The sequence below is a fragment of the Zingiber officinale genome, chromosome 5A (assembly GCF_018446385.1).
Source record: "Zingiber officinale cultivar Zhangliang chromosome 5A, Zo_v1.1, whole genome shotgun sequence".
In the NCBI taxonomy this organism is placed as follows: Eukaryota; Viridiplantae; Streptophyta; class Magnoliopsida; order Zingiberales; family Zingiberaceae; genus Zingiber; species Zingiber officinale.
In genome coordinates, this window is record NC_055994.1 from 6,649,527 (window position 1) to 6,674,656 (window position 25,130).

General features: G+C 36.3%; 1 protein-coding gene across 1 annotated transcript; it reads left to right on the plus strand.

Moving 5' to 3' along the window:
• The first annotated feature begins 282 nt into the window (after window positions 1-282).
• LOC121982600 (dehydrin HIRD11-like) lies at window positions 283-531 on the plus strand. The gene has a single exon (XM_042535741.1). It carries the CDS (start codon window positions 283-285, stop codon window positions 529-531), a length of 249 nt encoding a protein of 82 aa, XP_042391675.1.
• Window positions 532-25,130: the final 24,599 nt, after the last annotated feature.

Consider the following 25,130-nt stretch of genomic DNA (forward strand, 5'->3'; position numbering starts at 1 on the left):
AAAAAGGAATGCTCATATACCATGCTTCCAAAAAAAAAACATAGGATGTTTTTTTTTCAAAAAAAATTATCCAAAATATTTTATATTAAAAAAATATCAAAAATATATTTCCTCCGACCCTTTGGATCCGCCTTAACTTATCTACCTCGCTTTGTGAGATTGAGAGCACTTGTAGGAGGAATTCTGTTCCGTCTCCTCCAAACAAGGCCTCATCGCATGGCTATATATACAGCACAAGATTGAAGGGAAAACAACCGTGAAGGATAAAGAGAGGAAAGGAAAATGGCCGGCATCATTCACAAGATCGAGGAGAAGCTCCACATGGGAGGAGACCACAAGGAAGAGGAAAAGAAGCACCACAAGGAAGAGGAGAAGCACCATAAGGAAGGAGAAAGTGGAGGAATCATTGACAAGATGAAGGACAAGATCCATGGGGAGGAACACGGGGAGAAGGAAGGGAAGAAGAAGAAGAAGAAGGAGAGGAAGCATGACCATGATGGGCACAGCAGCAGCAGCAGTGAGAGTGATTAGATAATCAAAGTTAATAAGAATATTATGGATAATAATATGGTATTTAATTTTTTTTATTATATGTAATTGCTGATGCAAATTCTTGTTGTTTGGATGAAAAATATGATAACGAATGGAAATTTATTTTTATTTTTATATTCATATTCTACTCAAATCTGGCCCTGTTTGGTGGAGTTTATTAGTGATTAGATTGGAATTTGATTTTCTGTTCAGATATCTAAATTGTAATTTGATTGCATCAATCCATTGTTGGAGTTTGAGTAGATTAAAATTTCTAGTACAAAGAAGTAAAAATGTTTTTTTGTAAAAAAAAAATCTTTAAGTTAGCTTTTGGGAACTATATCTTTGAAATTATAATTTTATTATATATATATATATATATATATCCTAGGTGGCGTCCACTTGTGACGCGCATGAAAGTTGCCCAGGATAAAATTATTTAGAGACATTAACTATTTTTCTATGGTTCACTTATCATATAAGTCCCCGGGGTTATGATGTTACGGTAGGATATTCAGATTGTCACCTAGATATTCGTAGTTTGATTCTCAATTATGATGTATTTGTAAGAATTTTTCCTAAAATGAGATGCACAACCAAAGGATGCTGGGCTTCTGGGCTGGCCGCCACGCGCACTTCTCAATTTATTCCTATTACCGATGGGAAACTTCCGTGGGGTCGGACCGGTCACTCCAAGGATAGTCAATGAAGTTAACCTGGTTTATCATTTTTATGTCTCGGGGCTATAGTGCCACGATAGGATATCTAGATTGTCACCTAGACACCCTCAGTTTGATCTCAGCAATGAGCAGGATTTTTTTTTCTAAATAAAATATATAATCAAAGAATACTGAACTTCTATATTAATCGTCGCTCCCTCTCGTTTTTTAATTTATATTGATAGCCCAACTTTTATAAAGTCGGACTAGCCATCCAGATAATTAATAAGGCTAATTGAATTTTATTATTATTATTATTTTTACATACCATACAAAATTAGAATACCGTTTATGCATTTATAAAAGTTGAACTTGTTTCATTTAAATTTTAAAATTTTGACTTTCTTAGAATTTTATCATATAGAACTACATTTTGTGAAAAAACATTTAGAATTATATCTTGGAAATTTAAATTGACTATTTGGAATTACTTTAGAATTACATAGTTTTCATTCTTCTTTTTCATTATCGTGAAACTTGGCTTTATTTAGAGGTTTCTTCTTCTTGATCTTCTATCACAACTTTAAATTATTTGCTGTGGGATCTTAATTCCACCCAATCTAGAAATAATCATGTACTGTGAATGGTCATATTCGGTTAAACCTAATTAAAAGACATTAATTAAGATTTTAGATATTTGAATTTTAAACACATGACTCGTTTTAGAGACCAAAGGGATAGTTTATATTTTAGTGATGAACTAAGATATAAATAAACAAGGGATTATGGTCTCCATATCACACAATTATTTTTTAGATAAGTCGATTTTGAGTCGTCGTCTATTTTGAGGGCTAGAGAGAGATAAGCTCTAAAGGGGATTTGAATCGTATTATATTGATCTAGAAGATCAAACCGTTTAGGAAAAAAAAATATACAAAGTGCTATCCATCGTGAACGTCCACGTTTAGGAAAAGAAAGTGCTTGTTTTAAATAATTTGTGAATGAAGACACAATATTATTAACTCATTTAGTTTATCCTGTGAAATTGTTGAGCAAATATAATCATTAATTAAATTTAAATTTGAAAAATTTCTTTCCACTGATGTATTTATTACGGGTACTCTTAACAGAATCTTATAAGCAATAATTAAATCGCTAGGTCTGTGTGTATGAATTCATCTAAACATAGCAATATATAATTAAATTAAAATGATAATTGAACGCCCTTTTCTTGATTATGAAACACAAATTGACTTGATCAAGAATACAATATATTAGTGTGAAGCACTTTTTTTTTTTTTTTCTTTTTTTTTTCAGTTTTCTTCGTGCAGAACACATATTTATATATGCCCTATTATCATGGGCTCTCAATTTGGGCGCCCAACTTCGGCGACGCTCACAAAAGGCAATCGATGATTTTTTCCTTATTTTTTTAATTTCCAGTTATATCAATAAAATTTTATATTTAGAAAAAAAAAATAGATCCGTTATCCTAGCGACCCCTAATACTGATCCCACGGATATAGAAAGAGGTAAATGCAGGTACACAGACGTTAAACATATGGTGGAATAAATCTTAGGTCATCAGTTCCTAAGAATCGACTCATGCCCATTACGCGAGAGATGTCATACGTCCACCATCTGCGCTACGTCCTGGAGGCAAGATTTTATCTTTAGAGTTTAGGAGTTATTGGGATATAGTATTAAGAACAAAAAAAATTCAAAATGAAAAAAAAAATAGGTATGCATGGCCACATGGGGTGTACAGGATAAGGTGCCTAATTTTTTTTTTTGCTTAATACTATAACCTAATCCTAAACCTAGAGGTAAAATCTGATTAGGATAACCGTGAGTTTAAAAAAAAATCAATTACACCAGGTGGGCAAGTGGTGTGCGACATGAGGTGGGCAACATTGATATGAGATGATGACTTGCTCATCTTCGATCCTAATTTTTGAAAATTATGGCTTGTATCTAAAATTAAGGATTTTGAATTTATACCACAAATTCTCAAAATTCTAGGTCTTACACAAAATTTATTAGCATCTAATTTAAAAATTGAATCAAAATCAGACAACAATTGGGTTAGATTTTACCCACCTCGAATTCAATTGAACAGCTCAATAATTCAAACAAGTGGTTGAAATCAAAGCCCAAGGAGAGAGGCAATTTCATTGATGGTCACCGGTAGGAGAGGAGTCAACCGGCGACAATGATGTGCAAGTAGAATAGGAAGGACGACGACTAGGGGCTGAACTAAATATTTACCCAGAGATGTAATTGATTGCTGATGAATTTATGTGTGGGTGTAGATATATGTTTTTTTGGTGTCTTTCTTAAGCTCGTTTGAGTTTTAAGCCATCTCTTTCATACTACAAGTATAATTAAAAAAAATAGCCTCAATCACTGTGATTTATCTTCTCTGTATTGGTCTTGGGATAGACTGGTGAGAGCTCCAGGAGCGAGTGCTTCGTCTTTTACCACATGATTAAAAAAAATAAGCCCCTTCAATTCCTAGGTCGGGCTTTGAGGCGGTTTCCTACTTGGTCTCAAAAAAGGTTTAGCCCTGTCATCCACCAATTTGTGAATCATTTGTCAAAATTGCACTTCAAATTTTAAAAAATATCTAAAATGAATGTTAATATGCTTGACACTCCATGCCCTAACAGTCCCTATAAACCTGCCAGCGCAAGTTCATGCCAGACTGCAAGCAGACGTGACTTGAAGACACAATGTCCTCTTAGACTCAAACTAAATCCTCATGGACTCAGAAGTATATGGACTTAAAAGTGCATGGATTTGGAAGTGTGTAAATTCAGAAGTGTAAGAATTGGGAACATCCCTGAAGTAATTTGGCGATCAGGGTACCTTCTCGAGTACATCCCTTCTAGTTCTTACTTTCTACAACACTGACTACATAGGAGCATCCCCATTTGGAAATGTCCGCAACCCGTCACCTAGGCCAGTGAGAACATTCCCATGGTAATATCTCCCCTAGCTTCTGCCCCCTTAAATTATTTACTTCATCATTTCTATTCACATCTCTCTAACTAAGCAGTCTAGTAGAAGATGTTATTTGCTAGGTCACAAGAATATTCCTATTGTGAAGACATCTCCCCTGCACTTCAGTCCATCCATCCATCTGCCTAGTCACTCTCTCCAACTCTCCTTGAGTTTGAAGTTCAAGTCCACCAAGGACATCACCCGCCTTTTGCTGAGTCACTCTCCCCAACTGTTCTTGAGTTTGAAGTCCAAGTTCACCAAGGGGTAGCACTAGCCAGGCTGTGAGAGCAATCCTTGAAGAAGATCTCCCTCCCTATAGTCTAACTTCTTAGTTGATTTGCCTCCTGATCCCCGACGACTCTCTTGGAGGTAGCACCTCGTAGCCAAACATGTGGTGAATCCAGGGATATCATAGAAGCCCAGAGCCCTTGGAGTAGTGGTAGTCGGTTGGCTCAAAGGTCAGTAACAAAAGCAGTAACTGTCACATCACAAGATGTTCCATATTTGAAATGACATCCATCACTCCTTACCGAAGGGTTGATTATACCTGTCCACAACATGGCGAGTCCTAGATGTCATAGCATGTCTCTGACATGAAGTGACAATTGCCTTCTGCATGAAATAGTTCCTTGCCCATACCGTAGAAAGGTGAATTGACATAGGTGGCTATGTACGTAAAACCAAACTCTATTTTTATAAAAGGCAGATAAAGTTCATTGAGGGGGGGGGGGGGGGGGGGGGTTCCTCTCTTCTTCTCTCGGGGCCACTTTGTCAAACAACTCTCTATGAGTAAAGACAATGGTTTGACCCAGTCAAACACTATTCTTCTTCTTTCATTTCTTCTGCTACTACTTATGATCAAACCCTTCATCCGACAGAAGGCACTTTGCTCCACAACTCTGCTTTATTGATTGTTAAAGCCCTTCCTCCAACGAAAGGCACTCTACTCTGCTACCTATTAAGGTCCTTCCTCCTACGGAAGACACTCTGCTTCGCTACCTGCTAAAGGCCTTCCTCTAGCAAAAGGCACTCTACTCTACAACTCTGCTCCATTGTCTGCAAAAGTCCTTCCTTCAACAGAAGGCTACTCCATTCTGTTTCGTTGCCTGCTAAAGCTCTTCCTCCAACGGAAGATACTTTGCTCTGCTGTCTACCATAGCCCTTCTTCTAGTAGAAGGTACTCTGTTCCACAACTTTGCTCCACTGCCTGCTAAAGTCCTTCCTCCAGCAAAAGACAATCTGCTCTACAACTCTACTCCCTGTTTGCTAAAGTCCTTCCTCTAGCAAAAGGCACTTTGGTCCATAACTCTGCTCCGCTACCCACTAAAGTCCTTCCTCAATCAACAAACACTCTGTTCTACAACTCTGCTCCGCTGTTAGCTAAAATCATTCCTCTAGCAAAAGGCACTATGCTCCACAACTTTGCTTCGTTGCCTATTAAAGGCCTTCCTCCAGCGGAAAGCACTCTATTCCGCTGCCTATGAAAGCCCCACCTCCAGTACAAAATGGTCCTTTGAAATACCTTAAATGCATACTTGATTAAATCGAGGTTGTCTACTTGTTCACTGATTGCATGGATGTCGTTTAGTATTTTTTTTTAAGTGGTTGTGCAACTTACCATTTCACCCTCTTTTATTTGGATGTTTTGAAGCCATCTTAATAATAGGTCTTTTTTTAGCAATTCTTGAGTAAATTAAACCTTCATGTAGTTCAATTCGTTTCTCCCAGAGTTGTTTAACACTGTTGAATTGGCCGACTTTGGTTAATTGTTCCTGTGTTATCCTGCATAACAATGTAGTTATGACTCTAGTATTGACTTGTGTTTTTTTCTTATCATCTCTTGACCAATTTTCAAAAGGAATTGGGGTGTCATCTAAAATTCTACGCAGCTTAAAGCTCATCTTGATGATAATATAATTTTCTAGCTATATCATTCATTAGATTGCATTCCATTCTATTTTTCCAATAGATAAAGTTATCATCACTAAAAAATGATAGGCAGATTATGCTTAATTATTCCTACAAAGACATATATGCAAATAACTGTTTGATTAAATTGTATTAAGGTCTAGGACAGGTATGAGTTTGGTTTATGTTTGGTATTGTTATAATTAAGATTTGAATTTGGGTATGGGCTAGACTCGGATTATTAAATGATTTGACTTGTTAGTCCCTAATTTAGAGCACAAAGTTTGTCCTATGATAGATTTAGGTTTTGCTTTAGGCTAATTGAGCAAGAGTTTCCTAAATTGGCTTCTTGGTCGTGGCGAGACATAGGGGTCTTTTTGAGCATCGGAAGAACTATTTCCTAAGACAAAGCCTTTTTAAGAAACAGGAGATGAATCAAATGTAATACAATGTCTTGGTCTAATTGGTTTAGAGTGAGGTGAGTTAGCTTCTTCTAGTTCAACTTGACTAGATGCACCAAGTAGGGTACTCCATACCCAACCTAGACATGCACCTAACCATCTTTCCTAGCGTAATATCATCTCAACCCGCTCTGATATCAAATTGTAGCATCGAACTCAATGCTAAAAGGTGGGTGAATAACATTATGAATTTTAAAAATGATAGGATAGTAATTAAAGCAGTTAAATCAATCTGAGTAAGCACATCGGAAATAAATTAAACTTACACTGATTCAATCAAGAAAGGTAAAAGTAATAAAATATACAATAAGTTTAGCTAACAATTTAAGTATGTAAGTTAATCAATCAAACAGAAGTATAGGCATGCAACAACTATAAAATATTATTCTTATTTCTAATTTCTCCTAGGTAGAGAAACCTTTTAAAAAAATCTAAAAAGTTTAAAAGCAATAAAATAAATAAGGCAACAGTAAAATAAATAAAAATGTTACTCTAGGTGTTGTCGATAAAAAATGGGGCACAAGTTGCATCACAAAAAGTGAAGGAGCACTTAGAGCACAAGCACAAGAGATTAAGAGATGAGTGAATGAGTGATTATTAGACTTTGCTGCCTTGAAATTCCTTATATAAGACTCCTCCGGTCGCCTAGAGCCTGTAGAGTTGTTGACATGACTACAACTTATATCCATAAGATAACGTTAATGAAGCACTCCGATCACCTATATACCCTCTGGTCGCCTGGACAGGGTCAATCTTCATCATGACCGCCTTGTTTGGATTTTTGATAACACCATCTCTCAATCACCTAGAAGTTACTTTGATCGCCCATACGCTCCAGTTACCCTGACCCAACTACGGTCGCCTAGGCCTTCAAAAATCCTTTCATCAAGATTTATCACCAGTCAGTCACCTCGGAACTCCATCCGGTTGCCTGGAATCATCGAACATGCTTCCCTGTAGTTATTACATATAATGAGTAGGATATAAAATATAAAGCTACTCACACTTATATTAAGTATAGATGTTAAGCCTCCAGCTGACTCATCTAGACTGAGTTGTCAAGCGACAACACCCAGCTGCTTCTACTTGAATTTGTTTGCTAAACATTCAGCTCCCAGCTTACTCCACCTAGACTTGAGTCACCTAGCACCCATCTAGAAATTTATCTACCACTTGGGCTTGATTCATCTAGCCTTTAGCTAGGAATTTTGTCTTCCGATCCTTAATCACTTGAATTTGATTCACCTAGACTCCAGGTAGGAATTTGTCTGTCAAAACTTAATTACTTGGATTTGAGTCACCTAGCTTTCAGTTAAGAATTTATCTGTTTGGTCTCAACCAAGACTTAGCTCATGCCTAACTCTCAATTAGGACTTTTGGTGCCTAAATCCACTAGGACTTAGTCACTATCTAGTTCACAACCAAGATTTTAATACCTATCAAGTGTCTTGCACTTTAAACTTGATATAACTGGTTAGATCATAACTAATTTAATTTTAACTTTAGTCATATATCAAAATTATAGATTAAATATTGTACATTCAATATCAACACAAATGTATAAACTATCATCATTGAATGCTATCCACATTTTCTTTAGTAGTTGTGATGGGCTCTATTCCATGTTTTGTTTTAATGAGCAGTTAATTTAAGAATATTGAGTTGAGGGTCGGCTTCCTGTGAGCGCTAGATTTATTACGGTCAATGAAAATTTTGTATGAATTCAGATTTAATCCGTATAAATTAAATATATGTGCCAGTTAATTATTGCGTCATCCTAAGAGCAGGACGGGCCATTATTTGGTCTCGCCAATGTCATGGCTTCCCTTGCTCCTCGATCGGATGCATGTACTTCGTTCATCCATCCTCCTCTCGTAGCCAAACAATTGACTGGAAGTAACATCTCTCACATTATTGTCTCTTTCTACAGAAACTTAAAACCAATATGAATATATATGATAAAGATTTTAAAAAACAAAGGATGTGAACAAGGATAAGAGATTGATAATCACACAACGACTAACACTGCAGGAAAATCATATAATAACTCTGTCACTAACACATGTGTTTTCGTCGTTATAAATACGTAGCGATGAATAATTATCGTCGCTAACTTCATCACTATAAATGTATCGCAAATCATATTTAGCACTTAAAATCAATATTTCATAGCCAAGATTAACAACATAACATAAAACGCCACTAATTAAGATAACCATAATCGCTAATATTAACGATGAACTAATATGTCCCATCGCTAAGGTCTTCTAAATTAGCGACGAGGTTTAAACATCGTCGCTAAATAGAACCATGGTTTCGCTAAATACAACCATGATTAATGATAAATTTCTAAACGTCATTGCTAAATACAATGGTTAGCGACAATTTTTTTGTATATCGTCACTAAAACCAACGGTTAGCGACGACTTTATCAATATCGGCGTTAAATGTTAGTGATGAATTTTAGAAATTCGTCACTAACCATGTATTTTTTCAAAAAAAATATTTTTATTTATTTATTTATATTCATATCTTAATTATATACAAATATAGATTCAGAACTCAACTTCACATCTCAAATATAGATTCACAACTTAACAACAAATAACACAACCAAGTTCACAACATCAAGTTCACATCATCAAATTCACAACTTTAACAAAAACACCACAAATCATCAAGTTCATAACTTTAACAATAAGTAAGTTCACAACATCAAATTCGAAGATCGAGGAAGAGGTGAAGCTGAAGATGAATATAATAATCGATCAAAGATTGTAATGCTCCATGTGCTGATTAAGAATTTATTCAAATATATCTTATCTTGATCTCATTAATTCCAACTGATCTTGGGTGCTTGCTAACTCTTTTTTTGTGCCTTCTAATCGTTGTTATGTGGATTCAAGCTTTTCATGCAATGTTGTGTGATGCAGATGTATTGAAGGGTCCCGAGGGAATTAGGGAGAAAGGGGAGGGTATTTTGGTAAAATCACTGTTAGGGCTTTTAGAGGAGGGGAGGCTTCGAAAAAAAAGTGGGTCTTCTTCTTCGTTTGGGGCCGCCGCCTCTCACACGCGATCAGGTGGCCGCCTACGACGTCGTCTGCTGTCGATGCCTACCGCCTCCATGACTAGAGTGCCCCTCTCCTCTCTTCTTCTCTCCCCAACGACCACCGCCGCATCCAGAAGTTGCCATCACATCGCCCCCCCCCCCCAATCTCCTTAGTCGTCTGCCACTTTCGTCGTTGATTGGACCACGCAACCCATTTGCCGCCTCCTTCCTACTCACGCAGTCGGTCACTAGGACGTAACTCATCGTCGTCTCCCCTCACGTGAGTAGTAGCACTCTTTTCCTTCACAATTGTCGTCGACGACCTCCGTCGTCATCGACCGAACCTATCCTCACCCTCACCGCTGATTACTGCTGTTCTCAACATCGGTCTAGCAACTCTCGCTGCCTCTTTGGACATTGCCTCTATCTCTCCGGCCACTACCACCGTCCTCCGAGCCGCTTCCGGCCGCTGCTCTCACCACCCCCATCGCCTCTAGGGCAATCGCCTTCCTCGATTGCTGCTACTCCATTCCGGCTTCGTGTCATTGTTGTGTTTTGGTCTTCGCACCATTATTATGATTGTGAGCTGTTGGTATTATCCAGTCTGTGAGCCGCTATTATGATCCGACCTTCGTGCCGCTATAGTATTCTGGCCTGCAGCCCACTATTATGGTCCAGCTTATGAACGACTGTTAAGCTCCATCCCTCAACTATCTAGATCCAGCTCCTTATCCGGCTCACATTCATCTACACTCCTGGGTCATGATGACTTCGTCATGACTAGCTCACTGATCCACTAGAGGGTGCCTCCTGTGTCAGGGTATGCCACCGTACTCACTCTTTATTTATTTCATCATTCTACTATTAGTTTGTTCCTTATATATTCGTGGGATCCGCCTCGAGCATCAAGGTGCTAGGGATCGGGGCAACCCGATTGTTGTCTGCAGGTAGCATTGACCAGAGACCTTTTGACGACTCAGTCAACGCAGAAGATAGCTCTGTTGGGATGTATACTATAAGCCTAGCTTTTTGTATGAACATCTATTTTTTGAGATATTTTGAAATGAGAATCACTTTGGTCAAATGTCTGCATTTTATATTTATATATATGTCGATGCAGTTGTCCATTTAATTTATATTATAAATAACATGGTGTGTGGTGCCACACAGAAGATCATGTTATCGGTTCCTTATAAATTATAAATAGTAGCTCACAACCAAGATAGATAGAGGCAAACCATTGGAACGGTTGTAGTGTAATTTGGTATTAGTTTGTCTTGACTATATAATTACCCTAGTACACTATGTGTGTATTGAGCAGGACCATTTGAGGTTGTTCGATTTATACTGATTATATAAAAGAACAGAACCTCTATTATTATGGATGTGCATACTCTTAATCCCGATATAATAACAAACACATATACTTAGTATTTATTTCTTTAACTTATCAATGAGTGAGATTTATTCATTAAATCAATAGGCCCGATAAGTTGGGAGATAGTACCATTTACATGGTGTGTTGTTGATTATAAAAGGAAACTGTGTCCTATTTATTTAGGTTGATGATGTCCCCTTGAGGAGCTCATAAGGATTATCATGTAAACCATGCAGGTGGACTTAGTCCGACATGATAATAAAGTTCAGTGGTACTACTCTTGGAGTCAGATGTTAATTAAATGAGTTGTCAGTAACTTATTTAATTAACGGGCATACGATATCTTAAACACAGGGAGATTAACACAGTCATGATATGTAGGAATCCATATTGTAATATGGGATTGGTGCGGTAGTTCAATAATAACTCTTTAGTGGTATGAGTTATTATTGATGAACTTAAGTTGAGTGTTCGGGTCGAACACAGGAAGCTCAAGCTTATTAGGAGACCAAAACTAATTCCTCCTCTCGGTTCCTGTTGTAGCCTTTATAAAGCCTCATATTCACCCGTTTTGTTTTTACTTCCTACCCAAGAAAGGGGCCGACCACATCCTTGCTTGGAGCCCAAGTAAGGGGCCGGTCATGCCTTGCTTGGTGCCCAAGATGAGGGCCGACCAAGCCTTGCTTGGTGCCCAAGATGAGGGTCGGCCAACCCTTGCTTGGTGCCCAAGCAAGGGGCCGACCATAATAGTAATAGAAGGAAGATTTTATTTTAAACAGAATTTTGTTAAAATTTTTCCTTTTATAAGTATTTACAATGATTTGAAAGAGAGATTTTAATCTTGTTAAAATCTTTTCTTTTTATAACCATCCATAATAGGAATAAAAAAAGGAAAATTTTATTTAAAAATAGAATTATGTTAAAATCTTTCCTTTTTAGCCGCCAACAAGTATTATAAAAGAACAGTAGGAGGTGCTCCCTAAATAATAACCTAATCTCTAATCTCTCCTCTCCACAATTCTCCTCAATCCCTCTAGGGCCGACGACACCTAGTTATTTTTGCTAGGGTTGGCTGCAATTCTAGCCTCCACATTTTTTGTGGCCAGCGACAAGAAGACAAGAGGAAGAGAAGAGAGAAAGGAGAAGAGGCATCATCCACCTTCAACCCATAGGGCCGGCGACAATCCTTGCTTCCACCTTGGTGGTCGGCGACTTTAATTAAGAAGAAGGAGGCACCCCTTTTTGCTTTGCATTCTTTGGTGGTAGGCGGCTTGGAAAGGAAGAAAAAGTTTGAGTGTTTTGTCTTGGTAGATCGTCGCCCACATGACGTCCAAGAAGAGGAGAGGAATACGACAGAAGATCAAGAGGTCTTTAGCTACGAAAAAAGGTACAACTAGTTTTTTAATTCCGCTACGTAATTGGTTTTGTTTTCTTCGTGTCGATTTTGGATATCGATTTGAATACTAACACAAGAGGCCAGCGATCTTGTGCTTCAATCAAGGTGCGCTTTAATCAATCAAGAACTTTCTTGATTGATCAAACACATGTCTGATCGAACGTGCGGGTTGCTAGGAATCGTTCTGTACTTGTACAATTTTTTTTGTACGGGAAAGTTAAACAGAACGGAATTTCCAGAGCCAACAAGCTCACCCCTCCTTGTCCCTCTGGGGTCATGACAATTCGGTCAATATTCCAATTACATCATTCCAGTCGTTCCATCTTCTCAGCCTCTGGATGGGATCACTGTGTTAGTTAATTTGGATGAGGAGGTGGTATCTTAAGAAGTGGACCTAATTGGCTCTGATCCAATTCCAAGTCCTCTAATGTATCTAGAACGAGTGTTGAGGACCTGATCACAAATTGTATCCATAAGTTGAACTACATCGATGTCATTTCCTATATTTTCTTGTGTCTCACCATATCATCCAAGAATAGCAAACATGTTAAAAATATCATAAAAAATAATTATGCATAGTTAAGAACAAATTCACTAAATCAGGTCATAGCATACATATGCAGATTCGACCCTATTCTCAATGCTATAATGAGTTTTATTAAATACACTAATATGATCTTTTCTCTATGATTGATCTGTCTGAAAAAAATAATGTGTTAATATTTTAATCAACAAACAATATACGATAACTATAAAATCAGCACTTACACGATCATAACTATATTGAATGAATGATTTAGAACCTTTGTGATGGTTATATGGGAGTTTCGTTCAATTTTCAACATTTGTTGCAGATCATTTCTACTTCACAAAATTTTATATAAATAAAACATTAGTTATAAAATAAATAATTAAAATTTTATATAAAAAAGACATTTGTTATATAATGAGTTATCTGAAATGTCTCTGATTTAAGCAGAGTACATATTTTGTCTCGGGTGGCGTTTAGTTTAAGGGTTTAGGAATGGGCAGATCATTTCCACATTACAAAATTTTATATAAATAAAACATTAGTAATAGAACCAATAATTAAAATTTTATATAAAAAAATATTTATTATAAAATGAGTTATTTGAAATGCCTCTGATTTAAACAGAGCACATATGTAGTCTCAGGGGGCGTTTGGTTTAAGGGTTTCAGAATGAAGAAATGGATTCATTCTCAAGCCTTGTGTTCGGTTGATGGGAATGAAATTAAAATGTTAGAATGAAACTTAAAAACTCGGGTATTGATGAAACTCATCTCCTCCCTTGGGCTTTGATGGAAATATGAATGTGAAATAAGTTTTAGACAAAAATATCCTTAATACATTTGTTTAAATTTTCTTTTATATCACTTTCTCTCTCTTTATTCTCTCTCATCATACTTCCTCTCTCTTCATTCTAACATCACACTTTCTCTTTCATCATACTTTCTCTCTCTCAACCCACTATTAAAAAAATTACAATTTAGGGACGAATATTATTCGTTGCCAATTTACGACTGGTTTTACAACGAAAACCTAATTCATCACACATTAGCAACGAAAAACATTTGTCACAAATTAGCAACAAATATATTTTCGTCGCAGAATTCGTTCCCAATCAACATCGAAATATAAACTTTGTTGGAAATTTTATAAAATCTGGACATATGTTCGTCGCTGACATAAACAAAGTAATTTTTGCGACAAATCTCTCGATTCATCGCTAATTGGCAGCGAATATATGTTCGTTGCTAAATTTGTCGCAAATTTGGGACGAAATTCCTAATTCGTCCCAATTTTTTTTAATTTATACTTTTAAAAAAATGGAAGATGACCCTAAAGAGCTTGAAATGATACGAAACAAGTTTCTATGGTTTGTATCATTCTTCTAATCTTACTAATGGACTCAAACATAATTTTTGACCAATACACCGACGTTTATAAATTTTAAGAACAAGAATTTAATATTTATTATTCATTCGGGGTAAAAAAATTTATACATGTCAGTAAATTTGTTAAAAATTATGTTTGAACTCATTAGTAAGATTAGGAGAATGATACGAACCCATAAAAACTTATTTCATGTCATTCTGAGCTTTCTAAGGCCATCTTTCATTTTTTTAAAAGTATAACTTTAAAAAAAAATTAGCCAAATTTTGGAATTCACCCCTAATTTGTGACAAACCTGAAAGTTCGTCCCAAATTTGGGATGAATTTCCAAGTTCATCGCAAAATTTTGTGTCCAAAATGCGGAAGATAGATCTAAAGGGCTCTGAATCATATGAAACAAGTTCCTATGACTTCGTATCGATCTCCTGATCATAATGATAACCTCAAATATTTTTTTCTACAAAAAAACTTAAGGTGAGTGATTTTTTGATATCAAAATCACTTTACCATTTTCAAACTCGGGCTCTTTTTCCCTAAGTCATACGATTTATAAACTTCATCTAATTATTATTACAATTAAAAAATTTTTATTAGTTATTTGAGGTCATCATTATGATCAAGAGATCGATACGAATCCATAAGAACTTGTTTCATGTGATTCGGAGCTCTCTAGGTCCATCTTCCACATTTTGTACGTATTTATGAAAAAATTAAATTTTATGATGAACTTGGAAATTCATCCCAAAGTTGGGACGAAATTCCAAGTTCATTGCAAATTAGGGACGAAATTCCAGGTTTGTCCCAAATTTTATTTTTTAAGTTACACTTTTAAAAAATGGAAGTTGACCCTAGAGAGTTCAAAATGACACGAAATAAGTTTTTATGTGTTCATATCGTTCTCTTGATCTTACTAATGGGCTCAAACATAATTTTTAACCAATACACTGACGTTTATAAATTTTGCAACAAGAATTTAATATTTATTAGTCGTTCAGGGTAAAAAATTTATAAATGTCAGTATATTGGTTAAAAATTATGTTTGAACCCATTAGTAAGATCAACAGAATGATACAAACTCATAAAAACTTGTTTCGTGTCATTCCGAGCTCTCTAGGGTCAACTTCCATTTTTTTAAAAGTATACCTTAAACAATAATGGGACGAATTTTGGAATTCGTCCCTAATTTGCAACGAACTTGGAAGTTTGTTCCAAATTTGGGACAAATTTCCAAGTTCGTTGCAAAATTTAAATTTTTTAAAAAATCAAAATAAATGAGTCCAAAATACGGAAGATGGACCTAGAGAGCTTCAAATAACATGAAATAAGTTTCTATGGCTTTGTATCGATCTCCTGATCATAATGATGACCTCAAACATTGTTTCTACAAAATATAACTAAATGAGTTATTTTTTCCTTAAGTCATACGATTTATAAACTTCATCTAATTATTATTATGATTAAAAAATTTTATTAGATATTTGAGGTCATTATTATAATTAGGAGATCGATACGAAGCCATAGGAACTTATTCATGTGATTCAGAGCTCTCTAAGTCCATCTTAGGGGTGAGCAGTCAACTCGCCAAACCGACCAACCCGCTTATACCGACACGAACCGAACCAAAAAAAAAATCCGCCGGATATAGGGCCGGAAGTAGGGTTCTAATATTACATTATCCAATCTAGTTGGGTCGGATAGTTTTTTATCCCAATAACCGAACCAACCCGATCCGCGATCACCCCTACTTGTAGCAACTTATCGACAAACTACTGTCGATAAGTTGTTACACGTTGTAGTAGCTACTGCGGATAAGCTGCTACTAGGGGTGAGCAGTCAATCCGCCAAACCGACCAATCCGCTTATACCGACCCGAACCGAACAGAAAAAAAATGATCCGCCGGATATAGGGCCGGATGTAGGGTCCTAATATTGCATTATCTGATCTAGTAGGGCCGGATAGTTTTTTATCCCAATAACCGAACCAACCCGATCCGATCACCCCTACTTGTAGCAACTAATGTTGATAAGTTGTTACACGTTGTAGCAACTATTGCCGATAAGCTGCTACATGTTATAATAGTTATTTTCGATTAGCTGTTATAACGTGTAATGAGTAATGTCTATTATCATTTTAAAAAATTTTATTTTTTTGTTATATTTATATTTATATTTTATATTTCATTGGATATAGGGTCGGATATCCAAATAACTGACAACCCGTCGGATATCTGAAACATAAGAACCGCCGGATATAGGGCCGGATGTAGGTTCCGATTTTACATTATCTGATCTAGTAGGGCCGGATAGTTTTTTACCCCAATAACCGAACCAACCCGATCCGTGATCACCCCTAGCTGCTACACGTTATAGTAGCTACTGTCGATAAGCTGCTACACATTGTAGCTGCTACACGTTGTAGCCGCTACTAGCTATTAGCTACTACAAAGTGTAATGAGTAATGTCTATTATCATTTTAAAATATTTTATTTTTTATTATTTTATATTTATATTTTATATTTCATTGGATATAGGGTCGGATATCCAAATAACTGACAACCCGTCAGATATCTAATACATAATAACTGTCGGATATAGAGCCGGATGTAGATCCTGATATTGTATTATTTGATCTAGTAGGGCCGGATAGTTTTTTATCCTAATAACTAAATCAACCCGATCCGCGATCACCCCTAGTCTATCTTCCGCATTTTGGACTCATTTATTTTGATTTTTGAAAATTTTAAATTTTGTGACGAACTTGGAAATTCGTCCCAAATTTGGGACAAACTTCCAGGTTCGTCGCAAATTAGGGACGAATTCCAAAATTCATCCCAAAGTTTTTTTTAGTTATACTTTTAAAAAATAGAAGATGACCCTAGAGAGCTCGAAATGACACGAAATAAGTTTCTATGTGTTCAAACATAATTTTTAACCAACACATCAATGCTTATAAATTTTGGAACAGAATTTAATATTTATTAATCGTTCGGGGTAAAAAATTTATAAACATTAGTATATTGGTTAAAAATTATGTTTGACCTCATTAGTAAGATCAAGAAAATGATACGAACCTATAGAAACTTGTTTCATGTCATTCTGAGTTATCTAAGTTCATCTTATGCATTTTGGACGTATTTATGACAAATTTAAATTTTGCGACGAATTTGGAAAATTGTCCCAAATTTGGGACGAAATTCGAGGTTCGTCGCAAATTATGGACGAATTCCAAAATTCATCCTAATTTTTTTTTAAGTTTTACTTTTAAAAAATTGAAGTTGACCTTAGAGAGCTCGGAATGACACGAAATAAATTTGTATTGGTTCGTATTGGCTCAAATATAATTTTTAACCAATATACTGACGTTTATAAATTTTTACCCCCGAACGACTAATAAATATTAAATTCTTATTCTAAAATTTATAAACATTGGTGTATTGGTTAAAAATTGCGTTTGAACCAATTAGTAAGATCAGGAGAATGATATGAACCCATATAAACTTGTTTCGTGTCATTCCGAGCTCTCTAGGGTCATCTTCGATGTTTTAAAGTATAACTAAAAAAAATTGGGATGAATTTTGGAGTTCGTCCCTAATTTGTGACGAACCTGAAAGTTCATCCCAAATTTGGGACGAATTTCTAAGTTCGTCGCAAAATTTAAATTTTTTAAAAATCAAAATAAATGAGTCCAAAATGTAGAATATGGACCTAGAGAGCTCCGATCACATAAAACAAATTACTATGCCTTCGTATCGATCTCCTGATCATAACGATGACCTAAAATATCTAATAAAATTTTTTAATCATAATAATAATTAAATGGAGTTTATAAATCATATGACTTAGGGAATAAATCAGTCATTTAGTTATATTTTGTAGAAAAAAATGTTTGAGGTCATCATTATGATCAGGAGATCGATACGAAGCCATAGAAACTTGTTTCATGTAATTTAGAGCTCTCTATGTCCTCCAATGCTCCTCTGAGGTGCCTCCACACCACTCTAGCATACCTCCCCGCAGTGAAACTTTATCTGTAAAGTTTATCTCCTCAAGTGAGCCTCCAACCTATCCTAGGTGCCTTCATTCGAGCTCCAACGTGCCTCTAGTCAGTTCTAAGGCACCTCAAGCACTATTTATCTGAGAGTTAACTTTTGCACTTCACTCCTACAAAATATGTTAGCAAATATACCCTACAAAATAGAGTTAGTTCAAAAATAAATTTATTATAACTTAAATCCTATCTTACCAAGACTAGTGCCTACAGTCCCACTGGGACTCATCCTCACTGGATGTCTCTCCTTCAGTTCTTTACCTGAGCTTATCTACCATACATCTGGTACTCCTGACCTGTTTGGACTTTCTTTAGACCTGCTTAGTATCTGATCATCTTGATTAACTAAGACTTTTCTGCAATACTAAGTTAGCATAATAGATATAAAATAATAAAGTAAGACAGTATTAGAAGTATTAAGAATTCACGGGTCTGGTTGACTGAGTCGGTCACACATGCCTGGAGTCTACCCCTCCAAAACTTCACATTACCTAGGATTACCACCCCCTAGAGTTGCCTAGCTTCACTCATTAGAACTTTGATTGTCTGACTTCACTCATAAGAACTTTCACCACCTAGCTTCACTCACTAGGGTCACTCACCAAGACTTCAACCACCTAACTTCACTCACTAGAGTTTGGCTTCACTCACCAGGACTTCCACCACCTAGTTTCACTCACTAGGGCTTGGTTTCACTCACCAAGACTTTCTCTTGCCTAACCTCTAGTTAGGACTAGTCACTTAGTAGACTTCTCACCTACCTATCCTTCAGTTAGGACTTACCCATGCTAGTCATCTAGTCTTGACCAAACTTCTCCCTTCCAAATATCAAGTCATGTTTGAATTTGTAGGACCGTTAGATTCGATAGAGGGGGGGGGGGGGGGGAATATCGATTCGAAAATATCGAGTATAAGCGCAGCGGAAAAGTAAAGTAGACACAGTGTTTTTTACTTCGTTCGGAGTCTGTGACGACTCCTACTCGAAGGCCCGTACTCCGTGAGTACTTTCGTTGGGCAATTCACTAGCAGTTCGAAATAATGATTACAAAAAACAGTACAATGAATGCTAATGAAAATGAAAAGCAAATACCGACAATAAAGACAAGAAAGGAGCGTAGTGTCGGAGCTTTGTTAGCGTCGCAGAAGTGTAGAGCAGTGGAAGACTTTTCTTTTCGTTGTTGTACTGAAGCTCTCCTCTGACGCTTCTTTTATATGAGGCTCGGGGCGCCCTGGATGCCTTCCGGGCGCCCTGGTGAGACGTGGCAAGTCCAACCAGCGAGCTCCACGTGGCGACGCGCGATCAGGATGAAATTTCCCTCCCGGGCGCCCGGACTCCTTCCGGGTGCCCGGATTCCTTCCGGGCGCACGGACTCCTTCCGGGCGCCCGGACCCTGTTTTCCCGCAGAATCCGTCCTGCAAGACAAACGTTAGTCCGGAGGCAAATTTACCCTGCAACACATATTGTTAGCAAAAGCAAAGTGAGTATGAATTAGCAAAAATGAGTATGAGTTAGATTCCGTCTTTCCGAGACCGGAATCTAGTCACGATCTCGACTTAGATATCCGAAATGGATCTAAGCTGGATCGACGCCTAATGTTCCCTTCCCGGGAACGCGTCCTCGCAGTCACTCCCCTCCAGTGACTTACCTTACTTACCTGCCAGACGTCCGGTCAGTCCTTCGACCCGTCTGGACTTCTCGCCAGCTATCCGGTCAGCCCGTCGACCTAGCTGGACTTCTCGCCAAGTGTCCGGTCAGCCCGTCGACCCGCTTGGACTTCTCGCCAGCTATCTGGTCAGTCCGTCGACCTAGCTAGACTTCGTGCCAGACATCCGGTCAGCCCGTCGACCTGTCTGGACTTCTCTTGTACACTCGATCAAAGTGTCAGACAAAAATAAACTAACTTAACCTGATTTGTCATTCATCAAAACCTAGGTTAAATCGTTAGTGCTAACCGCACCAACAGAATTAACCCTTAGTAAACCTAACCATCATTGGTATATTGTCAAACATCGAAACCCTAGAGGTCAATTTCACTAACAGATGCTTTATATGTTTCTCGTTTGGTATGATATTTAGTCTTTTAAATTATTTTTATCAGGTTTATATTTTCATTGTTTAATTTACTTATATAAATTTATGGATTATATTTGTAGGTGACAAATACTTGGATTTTACCTATAATTGTTGGGGCAATATCCCTAGGTGAAGTTTGACCAGTTTAACTAAGCTTGAGTCAGGATTTGAGTTTTGATGTTTGACAATATAAGGAGATTGCTGGAGCAATCATTCGGTTATGGAGATGATCAAAGGGTTGACCAGGTTGATGAGAATACAAGTCAAGTAAGTCAAGGTTGACAGGAGACTTGACTAAGAAAGTCCTAATTGGATGTTAGACATTTGGAAAGTCCTAGTAAGGAGCTAGGCAGGAGAAAGTCCTGGTGAGGAGCCAGGCAACAGGAAATTCCTAGTGAGGAGCTAGGCAGGAGAAAGTCCTGGTAAGGAGCTAGGCAATTGGAAAGTCCTGGTGAGGAGCCAGACAGTTGGAAAGTCCAAGTGTGATCTTGGTAAAGGAGAAAGTCCTGGTGAGGAGCCAGGCAATTGGAAAGTTTAAGTGTGATCTTGGCAAAGGTTGTAAGTCAAAGCATGTGGTCTTGGCAAGGTAAGTCCTAGTGTGACTTGGCAAGGAGAACTCGATAACTAGGATGAGGCCGAAGGAAGCTCTTGAAGGTAAGGCGTGAAGGATAGGGAGATATCCGAGGGACGCAAGGCTGACAGAGGAGGCTAGAAGGCTAGTTCGAGGTTGGTCGAGTGTGATGGTATAATCCGACAACTAGGATGAGGACGAAGGAAGCTCCTGAAAGCAAGACGTGAAGGATGGGAGATATCCGAGGGACGCAAGGCTGATAGAGGAGGCTAAAAGGCTAGTTCGAGATTGGTCGGGTATGGTCGAATGCTAGGCATGATGTACCAACAGGTCATGGATTGACCGGATGGGTTTTAGGGGGCTTTGGACTTGATTGGGCAAGTCCACAGGAGCTGGATCGATCAACCGATCGATTGGCTCATGCCCAATCGATCGGTTGATCGATTGGGAGAGCACCCGCGACAAAGGCTTCTCCCAATCGATCCATAGATCGATTGGGAGCCTTTGCCGATCGCACATAAAGCCTCCCAATCAATCGGTCGATCGATTGGGAGCCTCCAATCGATCGGCCGATCGATTGGGGGTTGGATTTTCGTGCGATATCGCTGGAAATCACACGAAACACAGTGAATCGATTGTGCAATCGATTCAGGGGATTTCTAGGCAGCACAGAGGCACTCTGGATCGATCGGCCGATCGATTCAAAGCCTCCCCAATCAATTGGGAGCAATCCAATCGACTGAGATTCGACCGTTGGTGCAGATAAAGGCATTGGCATGCGATTTCTTCGGTAGAAATTTCATTCCTTTCCACACGAGCTTGCAAGGGAGATTTTCACAGCTTCTCCACAGCTCTCCCCGCCAGTCTTGAAGATTCTTGGAGGCACGTCCAAGTCAAGAGGCGAGTTACGACAAGAAGAAGAAGAAGTTAGGATTTTATTGTATAAAATCTTGTAAGAGTTATTTGTATTTGGCTTTCTTCTTGCTTATTGTTGTATTGTGAGTTTGTAAGACTTCTCCGCCTTCGGTAGTTACCGTAAAGGAGGATTTTCATAGTGGAGGGTGTGTGAGTATGTGGATCCTTGGACTAGTCACCTCTTCTTGATGTGGATACCAAATAAATTTACGTGTTAGCATTGTAGTGTGTTGTTTCTTATATTTTTCGTTGCACATCATCACAAGAAGCAAGCAACGACGAGTATGAGATCGCGACGAGCTATTCATCCTCCCCCCTCTACCTACATTTCGGTCTCAACAATAATATGATGGTTGAAGATGGTTGATAGTAAATCAATTGAGTTTTTGTTTTCTGAGACTTTCTTAGTTCTAAAACTCAATATTTTGTTTGTATTTAGTTATTGTTGGATTCAATATTTTTACATTAATATTACATTTGTACTTTTGTGATAATGGGATGAATTGTGATGATGTGGAGAATGAATTAGATATTTTTAGTGTAAAACTTTTTTATTCAATATAGTGGATGAATTGTAATGATGTGTAATTTTCCATATTATTTGATGAATATTTTGTATCTTGAATAAATATCAGTAACAATATTTAATATCTTTATAAAATATTATAATTGACATTTAATAATGTCATTGTAGATTAGTGATGACAATTTAAAATGTCCTTTTAAATTATCATTATTGACATATTTTATTATCCTTATGTAAAAATTTAAAAATTTTATAATTGTCAATAAAAATTATCTTAGGTGACATATATATTTTTCCTTATTAAAATAATAATAAGACACATATAAAGATCCAGTGTCAATAAAAGTATACTATAAGGATGTTTATATGTACCCTTGAAGACCTTATTTCTAGTAGTGATTTTTATTGTCTCTATACTTTACACTCATTAACCTGTCTATTTCCTTTTTGACCAACGATGAACCCTTCTGAAAATTGATATAAAAAACTTGAAAAAAATAAATTTATATTGCATTTGGTTAGTAATAAAATAATGATAATAAATATGTTGAATTACTTGTATTTACTAATAATTGATCTTATATCATCCTTTTATTATCGGTGGGACATGTTTCTAACTTTTTGCTTATAAGGAAGCAAACATTTTTATTGAGAGACCTAACTTGATCATAAATGAAGCTATGTTTGGGCCAATTGGATACTCATTGCTCTGACAAAAAGCAATGGATAATTTATCCCGTTCATCGATCTGGCATCGTAGCCAATTGGAATGTGTGCCACATGTCTCCTCATGTAGTAGTCGGCCTATAAATGAAAAAGTGTTAATAATTAATAAATGAAATATTTAAATAAATAACAAACTAAATAAAACTTTTGTAATTTAATACGAAACAATTAACCATTAGGAGAACTATCATCATCAGGTATTTACAGAACTAGTAGATGCTCAATCCTCTTTAGAGATATGACTGTCACATATTCATCATATATAGATCAGTAAATATGCATCAACATATATAAGTATCTACAAATAATGAAATATTATCTTATATAAATGAATTAAAAAGGAAGAAAAACATAAATTCTATGTAAATAAACATCAATCACTATCATCATCTAAAAGAGATAATTGATCATCTGCGTCACTATCAATTTTAATATCTTCATCCTCATATTAAGAAAACTTTGAGCATCCCAGTCAGTTTCACTTGTGCATTTGACATATTTATATGTTGATGCTCAACATCTAATCTATAGAGTTGGGATATCTCTAAGTTTTCACTAACTAGTGAAGTTGCTTCATTAGATAAAATATTTTGGTTAGACTCAATATTGAAATTATTTCCGGATTCAATTTCTTCAGTTAATTCATCAACTTCAATTACTTCATATATTTCTCGATGTTGAACCTTTTGCACTACCTTCCAATGGCCTCCACGTTGTATATCATTTAAATATTAAACTTGGCTTGCTTAGTTGGCCAAAATGAATAGGTCATCGACGTACCATATTTTAGAAGTGTCAATACATAAGAGACTAAACTTTTTAACCATTGATTTTTTTTTAAGATTACATTGGAATCATTCACATTAGAATAGTTATACCTTATACCTGAAAGAGTAAAATAGTTGAACAATATTCTTCAACGCTCCAAAAAAAAAAAATCAAATTGTCACCATCATCAAATGATGATATGCTAACCCCACTATTATCAGTAGTTCTGTGAAAATCACATGACCTCATATAGTATCAAATATCATTTATAATGTAGGCATCATACAATTGAACTTCAACATCAAACCCTATTGCTAAATAGTACAACTTGTTTGTGATCTCTAAATTTTTTAAATTCTTTAACTTTATTATTCAATTCCTAAACCACTGTGAAAAATCTCTCTCATAATATTGCAAAAGTTGATTTGAATAAATTTTATGTAACAGGAGTTATAGATGGTCGCTACATAAATAAATATTTAAATTATATTTTATAATAAAATATAAATAATAAAATTACATAAAGTAAAAATTTACTTTTTAGTACGATCAACTTGTTTACAATTATTGAGAATATACCAACGCCCTTTCTTATACAAAGTCAAAGGTAATTTCAAATTATGTTAGTTATCAAATACTTTTTTTGTTGTGAGAAAATACTTAAATTGCATGTTACTGGTTGAATATCTTTATTTCCTTCTAAATTATTAAATCTTGTCTCAATTTGACATAAAGAACTGAAAGTCGCCGTCTCATTTACAATATATATACACCTCTGTAATAAATCTTTCGGATTTTACTTTATTACGAACATATTTTTTTAGTCTATCCAAATATCATTTAAAGGGATATTAACATTCATCACAAATACTTTAATAACTATGTTTATTAAAAATAGTTAGCAACGAATACCACATATGTCGTCGCTAATAGTTTTATTTTTTATAAAAAATATTTTATTTTAATATGATTATTTGCGCCGATTCATTATTTCGCCACTAATAATACTATTTAGTTATGACTATTATTTCGTCGCTATTTTATTTCTCATAGTGTAATTCGAACAATAGATAAAACTTCAATAACGGTAAACCATTCAACTATAATTTGAACATACTTTCTAAGCCTGAAGTTTAGAAAACGTATGAAATTGCCAACTTGACAAGATTTATTAATTTTTCTTCCTCTAGTTTTTGCTACTT